Source organism: Spermophilus citellus (genome assembly GCF_964194105.1).
Source record: "Spermophilus citellus genome assembly, chromosome: 18".
In the NCBI taxonomy this organism is placed as follows: Eukaryota; Metazoa; Chordata; class Mammalia; order Rodentia; family Sciuridae; genus Spermophilus; species Spermophilus citellus.
The window spans coordinates 34,216,313-34,229,178 of record NC_138200.1 but is presented as its reverse complement, the minus strand read 5'-3'; the positions used below and the strand labels follow the sequence as shown (position 1 = coordinate 34,229,178).

At 33.5% G+C, this 12,866-nt stretch overlaps 1 protein-coding gene across 2 annotated transcripts in view; it reads left to right on the top strand.

The window, feature by feature from the left end:
• The window catches only part of ITFG1 (integrin alpha FG-GAP repeat containing 1), a 256,647-nt gene that overhangs the window by 158,889 nt on the left and 84,892 nt on the right, over positions 1-12,866 (top strand). For both annotated transcript variants that reach the window (XM_081273851.1, XM_081273850.1), the window contains exons 11-12: positions 9,617-9,767; positions 11,488-11,596. In XM_081273851.1, the coding sequence (XP_081129977.1) occupies positions 9,617-9,767; positions 11,488-11,596 (260 nt within the window). The remainder of the gene's footprint in view (positions 1-9,616; positions 9,768-11,487; positions 11,597-12,866) is intronic.

Here is a 12,866-nt window from a genome sequence, read left to right as displayed (position 1 = left end):
TCACTTTCCAGTCCTCTAATATTCCTTCAACAACTTCCACTAGCCCTAGGAAAACACTAATCTACTTTCTTTTTGTCTATACACTTTTACTTATTCTGGATATTTCATATAAATGCAGTTATACAGTATATGATACTTTGTCTTATTTCATTTACCATAATGTTTTCAGTGTTTGCTCATGTGGTAGCTTGTAGCACATCTTTCTGTTGTCCATTTTATGAGTGTGTCATGTATGTTAGTTGATACATTTTTACATATATGTACATCTATGAAAATACCACCCTAATCAAAATAATGAACATGTCCACCACACACAGAGTTCCCTCTAAACCTTTATAACCTTCCCTTCTCTTTCTGCCACTATAATTTAGATTGCATTTTCTAATATTTTATATAATTGGAATTCTCTCTAATGTCTGGGTTCTTCCACTCATCATCATAATATTGAGATTCTATACAAGGGAATATTCAAATCAAAATAGTCAATGAACTAGGGATACATGGAAGACTCTCAATATTATATTCTAAAATAAGCCCTTTATTATTAAATAAATATGTTGTTAGAAAACCATGTGCAGTGGCACACACCTGAAATTCCAGCACCTAAAGAGGCTGAAGCAGGAGCATCATAAATTAGAGGCCAGCGTCAGCAATTTATCAAGGCTTTTAACCTTGATTACTTAATGAGAACCTGTCTCCAAATGAAAAACAAAAAGAGCTGGGCTGTAGCTCAGTGGTAGACTGCCCCTGGATTTAATCTCCAGTATCACCACCACCTCCCCCCCAAAAATTATTCATTTGCAACCAGGTGCAGTGGCACATGCATATAATCCCAGCAGCTCAGGAGGCTGAGCAATAGCGAGGCACTAAGTAACTCAATGAGACCCTGTCTCTAAATAAAATACAAAATAGGGTTGGGAATGTGGCTTAGTAGTTGAATGCCCCTTTGTTCAATCCCTGATACTAAAAAAAGGAAAAGTCATTTGCAAATATTTTCTCTCAATCTCTAGATTTTTATTCTCTGAACAGTCTCTTTCAAAGGGCAGAAGCACTGAATTTTGAGGAATGCAGTATTTGAATTTTTCTTTTATAGATTGTGATTTTAATGTCATTACTAAGAAATCATTACCTAACACAAAGATTTCCTACTCTTTTGCTCTAAACATTGTATAGTTTTAAGTTTTCCATTTATGTTTGTGATCCATTTTGAATTAATGTTTGAATATGGTACAAGGTATGAATCCAAATTCTTTTTTTTTTTTTGTAAATTGTCCCAGTACAACTTATTGAAAAGACTTCCTTTTTCTGCTCAGTTATCTTTGATTGTTGATGAAAACCAACTGACAATATCTGTATGAGTACATTTATTCTTGTTTCAGTTATCTATCATCCAACTTTGCAACAGTATCATACTATTTTGATGACATTTGATTAAAATAAATAGCAAATTCAAATGGCTTTAGTCTTCCAACTTTACTCTTTTTTTCCAGTTATTTTAACTCTTCTAGATCCTTTGCATTTTCTATAAATTTTAGTAACCATTTCTACAGTTTAAAAAAATCTGCAGAAATTTTGATTGGGATTATTCTGAAGATGTAAATTCGGCGTTAATTTACATTTTAATAATACCAAGTCCTCTGGCCATGAATATGGTGTGTTTGTGTGTGTGTGTGTGTGTGTTTTATTTTAGATCTATAATTTTCTCATTAGTGTGTTCTAGGTTTTAATATAGAGGTCTTATGCATTCTAGGTATTTCTTTTGTTTGATGCATATGACTGGAACATTTTCATTTTAATTTCTGATTCTTCTTTGGTGATATATAGAAATACAGTTAACTATTGTGTTTGTATTTTCCACCCAGCTAAACGTCCTTTCTAGTTCTAAAAATTTTTGCATGTTTCATAGGATTTTCTAAATAAGTTGTCAATATAATTTATAAATAAAAACAGTTTTAATTCTTCCTCTCCAATCTGGTTGCATTTTTTTTTTTGGTGATTTGTTTTGTTTTGTTTTTAGGACTTTTTTCTTTTTGCAATGGCAAGAACCTGTATTACATTTTTTGAAATGTGAGAGCAGGCATTCTCGTTTTTTAGGAAAAAATATCTTAGGAGGAAAATATTTTCAGTTTTCTACCATTAGTATGAAGTTCACTATAGGTTTTCTGTAAATGTCCTTCATAAAGTTGAGAAATTATTTAACTGTATGATTTGCTTTATGTCCAACTATTGAATCAAACTGATTTATTTTCAAATATTAAAGCAATTCTGCATTCCTGCAATAAGCTCAACTACTCATGATTTTTCTCTTTTTCATATACCTCTAGCCCTCACTTTGCAAGGTACTGTGTTCATTGAAACATGTCCATTATCAGAACTATGTCCTCTTGTCTGCGCAGTTCTGTGGTAATCATAAAGCAGAAGATTGTTTTCAAAATGCTGAAGTTGCAATGAACAGTGAGTGTACTGTGCAAAGCAAGATCTGGCTGTACTCTGAAGTTTACTTACTAGAATTTTGGTTAAAATTTTTGCACCTGTGTTCATGAATGCTGTTGGTCTATAGTTCTTTTGTTATGTCTTTGCTGATCTGGTGTATGATGCTGATTCATAGAATGAGTTGGGAAATATGTCTTTCTCATCTGTTTACTTAACAGTTTTTGTATAATTGGTGGGGGAGGTTCCCTCTGAATATTTGGTAGAATTCGTCAGTGAAGTCATCTCAGTATGAAATTTTCTCTTTTGAACTACACTTTAATTTTTTTTTCAATCTACTCTTGAGTGAGCTTTGGTACTTCCAAGAAATTCACCCATTTTATAATATTCCTTTGGTGGCTTTAAATACCAATAAAATCTATAGTGATATCACCTCTCTCATTCCTGATATTAGCATTTTGTATCTTTATTTTTTTAAATGACCATTTTAGCTGGAAGTTTATTAACTTTATTAATCTTGGCAAGAAAAAAGACAGCTTTTGTTTTAATTAATTATTGTCCTGTACTTCATTTATCTTCTATGATATTTCCCTTTTCTGCTTATTTCACATTAAACTGACTCTTCTATTTCTAGTTTCTTAAGAAAGAAACTGAGATCACTGAATTGAGACTTTTCTTTACTAATATAGGTGTTTACTAATATAGGATGCTGTAAGTATCCTCTAAATACTATATTAATGACGTCCCGCAAATCTTGATATTCATCATCTTCATTTTCATTCAGTTCAAAGTACTTTCTATTTTTCCTTTTTACTCCTGGATTATTTGGCAGTGTTTTAAGTAATTTCCAAATATCTGGAGATTTTCCAAATATCTATTATTGCTTTCTAATCTAATTCCATTATGACCAGAGAACATACTTTCTATGACTTTAGTTCCTTTATATTTATTGAGACTTATTTTATGATCAGTATATCCTCTATCTTGACAAATATAATTTACACCTCAAAAGATGTCAGCCAGTTTAAAATGGATGATAATCTTGTTCAAGTCTTCTTTATCCTCACTGAATTTATGTCTTTTTAATCTCCCAGTAATTGGAAGAAGCATATTGAAATCTTTGAACACAGTTGTAAATTTGTCTTTTTCACCTTGTAGCTCTTTCAGTTTTTTGTTTCATATAATTTTAAGCTCTGTTACTAGGTGCATAAACATTTAGGATTCTTATGTTGTCTAGAAGAACTGACACCTTTCTATTATGAAATTACTGACTTGATCTGGTGATTTTCTTTGTTCTGAAGTCTACCTTGTCTTTTATCAATGTAGTCAATCGAGTCTTCTAATTTACCTTAGACTGGTATATCACTTTTAAAACATATATAATAGCATTATTAGAATATGATCACTTACAATATAATTCACTTAATATGTACAAATCAGTGGTTTTTCAAATACAGTTATATAACTGTCCTGCAAGGTTAGAACCTTGTCATTATCTCAAAAGAAACCTCTACCAACATTACCAGTCTTGCTTTTTTCTTCCCAATTCCTTCAGCCCTAGGGAACTGTTAGTATACTTTTTCTCACTATAGATTTGCCTGTTTTGGACATTTCACATAAATGGAATCATACACTTTCTAGCTTCTTTCACTTAGCATATTTTCAAGGATCATCCATGTATTGGTGTAATATGTTCCTTTTAATGATCAAGTCTACCACGCGGCCTGCACAGTGGTTTCATTAATGAGGTTCTAGGCATAAAGTTAGTTAGAAGAGATCGAAATAAAACACACAGACCAGTTACCTTATTTATATTGCTAGGTCCGAGACGGCTCACCTCTCTGGTTCCCACCTCTAGCCGCCCGGCAGCGCAGCGAGGATTACTCAGGGCTAGCAGGAGAGAGAGAGAGCGAACACGCCTGGGAGTAGCCCTTTATTGGGGAACAAGAGATTCAGGGGAGAATTCCATCCAATGAAGGTTGAGGGGGGGCTGCACTCCACGGTCAGGGTCAGTGATTGGGTCCCCGGGGTCAGTGGTCAGGCACACCCCCACACGGATGGGCTCTCTCATCAGGAAAGGGTCGGGAAAGCTTCGACAGAGCCAAAGCGCCTCAGGCCCTTAACGGGAGTCACCCAATCACGTGTTAGAATGGCTTTCCACAATCAAGTAATATTTCATTGTATACTATATTTTGTTTGTCCATTCATTAGTTGATGGATATTTGTATACTTTTCACTTTTGACTTTTACAAATAATACTACTATGAACAATTATCCATACATATTTTTGTATGAATGTATGTTTTATTTCTTTTGGGTATACCTAGGGATGAAATCCGAGGTCAAACAGTAACTTTGTTTAACCTTTTCAGTAATTTCCAAAGCAGCTGCACCAGTTTATAAGCCTCCCATCAATGTATGTGGTCCAAATTTCTCTATATTCTCTCCAACACTAGCTATTATCTTCCTCTCTCTCTCTCTTTCTCCCCCTACCCCCACACCTCACTCTAACTCAATCTTTCTTTCTAAGGGACAGTGTTTTGCTTTGTTGCCCAGACTGGCCCCAAACTGCTTCCCCCAAGCAATCTTACTGCTTCAACTTCTCAAATAGCTGGGATTACAGGCACACGCAATGCTTCCTTGCTAGCTCTGTCTCTTTTTATTACAGCCATGCTACTAGATGTTAATTGGTGTCTTATTATGATTTTGATTTGGACTTCTCTGATAGCTCATTTTGTTGACTATCCTTTTTTGTGCATAATGACTTTTTTATTGCTTGGAAAAATAATATCTATTCAAATCCTTTAGGGTTAGGGTTAGGGTTACAACAGTCACTTGAGGCAATGTGCTATTATTACTACTATTTTATGAATGAGGATATAAGAATAACAGGTAAGGGGCTAATGTCCCTAACAATCAGAGATCTAAAAGTGAATTCTTAAAAATGAATCATTTGTCTTTTTACTATTCTGTGGATTGACGTTCTGCTTTTTTAATAGCTGTCTTTTTGCCTGTTTGTGTCTTTATGTTTCAAGTAAATTTCTTATAGGCAATCTTATAGGTTGAATGTTAGTTTTTTCATTCAAAGAGTCTGTCTTTTCTTTTTAATTTGTGTATTTAAACTTTATATTTCCTGCCAGTATTAACATGGCTAGGTATAAATCTACCATCATGTTATTTATTTATTTTTTCCTTTTTGTTTTCCTCTTTCAGCTTTCATTTGAATTAGTTTTAGTTTTGTACTTTTTATGATTTTATCATTTTTGTTGGCTTATTTTAAATCTTGATATTTCAGTGATTCCTTTAGGATTTAAAGATTATTTGCTTAACTTATTTCTATACCAATTATATTATTTCATCTGTAGTTTCAGAAACTTAAAAGAATATATTTTTATTTCTCCTGATCTTGGTTCTATTTTTATCACACACTTTATCTCTTCTTGTATTTTTTTAAATATTTTTTAGTAGTAGATGGACACAATACATTTATTTTATTTATTTATTTTTATGTGCTAAAGATGGAACCCAATGCCTCACACATGTGAGGCAGGTGCTGTACCACTGAGCCACAACCCCACCCCCTATTCTTGTATTCTTAATAACAAGGGATAATGTGTTGTTGAATTTTATTCAGTTCTCCTTAAAGAAGTTTAAATAAGAAAAAATATTTTATTAACATTTTCAGTGCTTTTCATTCCTTTGTGTGGAACTAGATTATCGTATGGTGTCAATTTCTGATCTGCATAATGGACTTTCTTTAACATTTCTTAAAGTGCCATAAGGAAAGAATACTGACATAAATTATTATGTAAATATTATGAACCTTTTAGTGAAGAAAATAAACAAAATTTAGAAAATAAAGACTTGGAACAAATGTTTGCAGAATATCAAATAATAACAATGGCAGCATATAATAATAATAGCAGTTGTTGAACATGTCTGTGTTATGTACCAGGCACTATACTAAACACTGTACCATGCATTTTCTCATTCAGTTCTTTCAACAGTCACTTGAGGCAATGTGCTGTTATTACTACTATTTTATGAATGAGGATATAAGAATAACAGGTAAGGGGCTAATGTCCCTAACAATCAGAGATCTAAAAATCAGTTAGAAAAAATTTTAGTGGCAATTCACAGAAGAAAAAGGACTGATGAACCTGAAAGTAATAGTTTCTCATAATCAGAAAAAAAATAAATCATTTGTAAGCAATTTAACTGGCAAGAGTAGGAAGCAATGCTACTATTATTGCCAAGACATGAAAGACACACTCATATTAAATAGGAACTGTAAATTGGTACATTTTTAAATACACATATCTTTTGGCCAGGTGATTATCATCTGAAAATCCTTGTAGAAGTTCCCAAAGAAAAATAAAAGAGGAACATCTGGCAATAACCTGATCATCAATAATAGAATATTAAAATGAATGGTAGCTTATCCATACAATAGAGTTGCCACTGGGGAGAATGAGACCAGGGAAATAGATAATTTGGTGGGCTATTGGTGAAAGATATGCAACTTCTCCAAAGGAAATTTTCAAAATAGTGTCAGAAGTCTTGATAATTTAGTATCCCTTTCCCATAGCAGAACCCAGTTTGGTTTGAAGGTTTTCTTGGTTTCATTTTTGTTTATAAGGATATGGGTTCTTACATACATGAGTAGCCTAGGAGAAAGTTTGGAGAGATACATACCAAATTATTAACAATGTTTATCGCAGGAAAGGAAGGGTTTTGACTTTTTAAATGTCTCTGTTATTTGAATTTTGTGATAATTTTTGTAATCATTTTGAAAAACGATTTTTTAAACAATGCATTCATTGCAATTGCCAAAAATACAGAAAATCTGACTCAAAGAGGCAAAACCATTCTCCCGCAAGGGTTTCAAAACCAAATAGAGCAAGACTATGTCTTTAGATTTCACCAGAATTTAAAAGAACTGAGCTTTTAAAGACCCCAAGTTGCACAGTATAACACCAGTATAACTAGTGAGACATTCATTATTTTACAAACATGTATCAAAAATTAAGAATGGTGCAAGGCATGGTGGGACACACCTGTAATCCCAGCAGCTCAGGAAGCTGAGGCAGGAGGATAATGAGTTCAAAGCCAGCCTCAGCAACCAGAGTCACTAAGCAACTCATTGAGGCCCTGTCTCTAAATAAAATACAAAATAGGCTGGGGATTGTGGCTCAGTGGCTGGTTGATGCCCCTGAGTTCAAACCCTGGTACCCCCCACAAAAAAAAAAAAAAATTAAGAATGGAATTTTAAATTATACAATTACAATAAAGATTGTTTACATGAAACTGACCAGAGTTGTTATAATGAAATCCATGCAGTGGCTTTGAAAAGAGAAATGAAATACATGCAGAAGGCTGATGAATGTGATACAGTGATCACAAAATATAGTAGAAAGCTGCTTTTATCACACATTTTCATATTTAAACATACTCTCTAATGAGAAGCTAGAATATGCTGCATCTCTGTGAAATTTATAGTAAAATGGTTTAGCTTAAAAAGTAGGATACATAAGTTACCTGAGGGAAAAAATATTGCAAATCAGAATTTAAAAATCAATTATTAGATAAGAGACAAAGAAAAATCATTTGTTCTTTGTAATGAGAATACTGTTACATGTTATATCTTGAGCAAAGGTCACCTCAAAGTTTTCCAAGTAAATGTTATGGTCTGAGAAAGCTTTCATTGATTAAATAATTGTTCTAATGAACTATTTGTTCTGGAAATTTTTTTAGTCTTGGAAAAATAAGCAATCATGTATTAGTACTTCATACAAATTGAATATTTTGTACATAGGTTTCAAATATGTGTTTGAAATGTTAGAAATGTTCCTTTCTTATAATTCTTTTTTTTTTCCCCTAAATCACTGAAACTCAAACATTTTTATGTGGAAAAAAAGAAGAAATCTCCACTAATTTAGTTAAAATGATTATTAGAGAAAAATTGAGCATTAATAAAATTTAAGCACTATACAGTAGCAACCTGTTATTTTCTATGAGCATAGGGGGAAGTGGAAGGTTATGTATGGGATATGCCTATAAACAAGAGCATTACATAAAATCATATACAAACATTTCTTTTATATCTAATGAAAAGATTTTTATATGGAACTGTGTCATACTTTATAAGAATGATGGTAATATAAGCTCTTTCATGGAATACTAACTGGAAGCCAGGAATTGTCTCAAGTACTTTCCCTTCAGTATTTTATTCCTCTTCACAGTAACCCCATGCTATAAGTACTTTAATCACCCAGTTTACAATTCAGGATGTGAATATTAGAGAAGTTAAACATCTTGCTCAAAGTCATATATCTGCTAAATGATCGTGTCAGGATTGGAATCTAGTAGTCACGCTCCAAAATCTAAGCTGATAACCACTCTGCCTGTGTAGTCAAATTCAAGAGAGTGGACTTTATGGCTACACAAAGTATGATGTGTTTGTTATCTGAGAGGTTCCTGACAGGTCAGCTGTTTTAGATTCACTGCTTTGGGTTTACAGGACTTGGGGATATCAGGGTCTCCAGTTAAAATTTAAATATTTCTTAAAGAATAATATAGGTCTTGGGTTGGGGATGTGGCTCAAGTGGTAACACGCTCGCCTGGCATGCGCGGGGCACTGGGTTCGATCCTCAGCACTACATAAAAATAAAATAAAGATGTTGTGTCTGCCGAAAACTAAAAATAAATATTTAAAAAAATTCATTTTCTTTCTCTCTCTCTCTCTCTCCCTCTCCCCCCCCCCTTCTCTCTCTCAAAAAAAAAAAAAAAGAATATAGGTCTAAATGGTAATGACTGGTCCAGGAACTCAGTTACAGAACACAAGGTATATAGATAATAGAATAACAAGAGAGCACCAGAGGGATGTATGTAGAAACTCTATATAAAGAAGAAAAAGGCGAGCAACTGACTTGCCTCAAAAAGTCAGACAATTTTTATCAAAGACTGAAAAGAAGTGACAACAATTTTAGTTCGTTGTTTTGTTGTTGTTGTTGTTGTTGTTTTTAATGTCACAGTAAGCAATCATAATTGATTGCTGGATTTGGGGGGGGGTTAGTATAATTTCACTGTATATATTTATTTTTTGATTCTAGAAAAATACATTACACCTGTTGTTGCACAGTTTTGAGAAGTCATATTAACTAAATGCCTTTTGTTTATTATACAGCAACCAACAAGCCTTTTTATTGGAAAATGTCCCTTGTAATAACGTAAGCTGTGAGGAGGCACATCGGATGTTTAAAGTCTACTGGGAGCTGACAGACCTAAATCAAATCAGAGATGCCATGGTTGCCACCTTTTTTGACATTTATGAAGATGTGAGTTCAGAGCTGTCCTAAGTGTTTGGGGTTTAATTTCCATCTACTTCATCTCCCTTTAGCTTTATACTCTTTTTGACTAGAAAATGTGGACGACATAATGAAAGCAAATGAATTAAAGAAAGCATCTTTTAATGTTAAATGACAGAAAACAAATTTATCACTACAGTCAAATATGAAAATGCCCTTATGTAATTATTTGGATTAAACCACTGCTTTGAGACTGGTAAATGTGCATGGTCAACAGTAGACAAAAGCAGAGTCAATAGATAACTGACTCTTAAACATTTACTACATTGCAAAAGAAAAGTTATGTACTCACTTTTATCCTTGTGAACTAGAAGTAGCATCTATTGCTACAGATTATTTGGTTACCAGGTTAACTTATGAAAGGCTTGGGTTTTTCTCCAAGGAGGAACGTCAGTTTACCACTCAGAAAAATAAATTTTAGGAAAAAAAATAATAAACTTGTTAAATTTCAAAGTATCCAAGCATATCCTTGCAAGATAATTTACTTTAAAAAGTCAGGTGCTCATCAGGACGTGTATATCTTCTTCATCCCTGTTTTGGGTTTATTTTGTTTTTATAAGAGGCTATTTCCAATTAGAGTAATGCAGGAACTTGTTTTCTTCTGTTCTCCTCCTACCAAATCTCATTCAATTTTAGAAATTTCCAAGCAGAAAAATAATTGGCAGAAATATCACAAGAGGAGAAAAAAATCACAAGAATTGACTATGAATCAATTTTAATTTCTCTACATCAAAACATCATAAATGAAATCTAAAATTATTTTTTTCAATCTGGGTGACAAATTTTCTATGAATGAGTGAAATAATTAATGTCCTAATACAAAAGGATTTAGACAAACTGATATGTCACCTAAAACTCTTTGGAAAAAATAGCACATAGTCCATTTACAGGAAGAAAAATTTGCTAACATACATAAAAAATATGATAGATGAATAGCCTCATGAGCCTCGATAGAGTCAGTTTAAATTGAGTACACTCTATTTTAATATAATTAGCAAAGCTTCCCCCTTTTTTACGGAAAAAAAGAAAAATGACACCTTGAGGTGGCAAGGGCAGATAAAAGGTCCTCTCTCTGATTATTGGAAAAGATCTGGTGATCACTGTCACAGGCTCTAAAAATTCATGCATATATGGCCAGAAGGAAATACACCAAAATGCTAACAATTCTTTTCAAAGACTAAAACTAGATTTTTTCATTTTATTTTATTATTCAACTTCAACTTGAGTAAATAAATTTTGCACTTAAGTGGTCAATATACAGTGTAACCTTTCTGTCACTGTGACAAAATACCTGAAATAACTTAAAAGGAAGGAAGGCTTATTTTGGCCTCAGTTTGAGAGATTTTAGTATACAATCAGTTGGCCCTGTTGGTTTGGGCCTTTGGCAGGATAGAGTATCGTGGCAGGAGTTCATGGTTGGAGGAGGCTACTCACCTCATGGCAGTTGGAAGCATCTAGGCCCAAGTATCCCCTTCAAGAGTATACCCCCAATAACTGAACTTTCTTCCACTAGGCCTCAGCTCCTAAGAGTTTTACCACATCTCAGTAGTTCCACAGGCTGTCAACCAAACCTTTAACCCAGAGGCCTCTGGAGGACACTTATCCAAACTGTAACACACACCATACTTTTTAATGGTCATTTTCTTTTTTTAGTTCATCTAATAGTTTGTTCTTAACTGTTTTTTTCCAGGGAATCTTGGACATTGTAGTACTAAGTAAAGGATATTCAAAGAATGATTTTGCCATCCATACACTAAAAAATAACTTTGAAGCAGATGCTTATTTTGTTAAAGTCATTGGTGAGTATTCTAAATAATTTTGTTCCTATCCCCTATCCTTTCTACTTCTTCATCTTTGTTCTTCTTTCTCTCCCTCCCGCCCCATATTCCAAAGAACAAGGATATTGCCCTGTGTACCAAACACAACCCTCTAAGTCAGGGAATAACTTCAGTATCATCTATATCTATGCATAGACCCCATTCATATTTTATCACCTACCCCAAAAATAACATTCTTTTCCTGATCCAGAATTCTGTCAAGAAAATCTGATGCAGAAGTCACATCTTTTTAGATTTCTTCAATATGCAACAGTTCCTTAGTCTTTTCTGTTTCATGTCCTGACCATATCCATTTTAAAAGTATGAGATAATGCTGTTTCCCCATTTCGTAACTCAGATCATAAATGCTTTGCAGAAATTCCACTGCGAAGAAATGCAGAACTGATCCTGTGCACTTCTCAGTTCATCTCATTAGGAAGTACATGGTGGTGACCTGGTCTGCCATTGTCATGTTAACATTGCTCACCTAGTCTTTTTGATGACTACTGATTTCATCCAACCAGTTCACTGTTTTCCCCTTTTAATTTGATTAGTATTTTATGGGGACATATTCTGCTATTACTTAAATATCCTTTTCTCATCAGACCTCCACCTGCTACCCTTATACTCCATTGAACACACTACTTGAGTCAGCCTTCTTTGTGAAATAATGATTATCTCCTTTCCTTCTGCATTATTTTAGATTGGAATCTTATACTTCCCTGTCCAAGCCTTGAGTCAGACATTTCATTAAGGAGATCTGGTTCCTTTTGGCAGAGTGTGTTGTTTAAAAGCCAGGTTCTGAATGCTCAATATACATCTGTTCATATTTGTATATACAATGTAAAACCATAAGTCATATCAATATCTAGATTTCTAACCCAACACAGTGCTTCAAGGTTCTTTCTGATAATATCTGTATTTGTAACTATCTTCTCTAGCAGTGAGAATCTGGGCTCTTGTTTTCCTCAGTGCTATTTTCACTGTAACCAATTCATGGCCATGCAAACGTCTCCATCTGATGTTGATGTTCATCATAAAAACCCTCTGTGTTTTATTAAGTATTTGCATAATTATTTTATTTTTTATGGAAAGACTATAGATGTTGTATTTTTAAGCTTGGTTTCCACATGTTTGTTTTTAGCATATGGAAATTGATTTTTGATCTTGATATAAGCAAGATTATAATCTCAGTCACTATTGATTATTGGAGGGTTTTTTTTTTTTTAGATTCCTTGGGATATTCTGCATA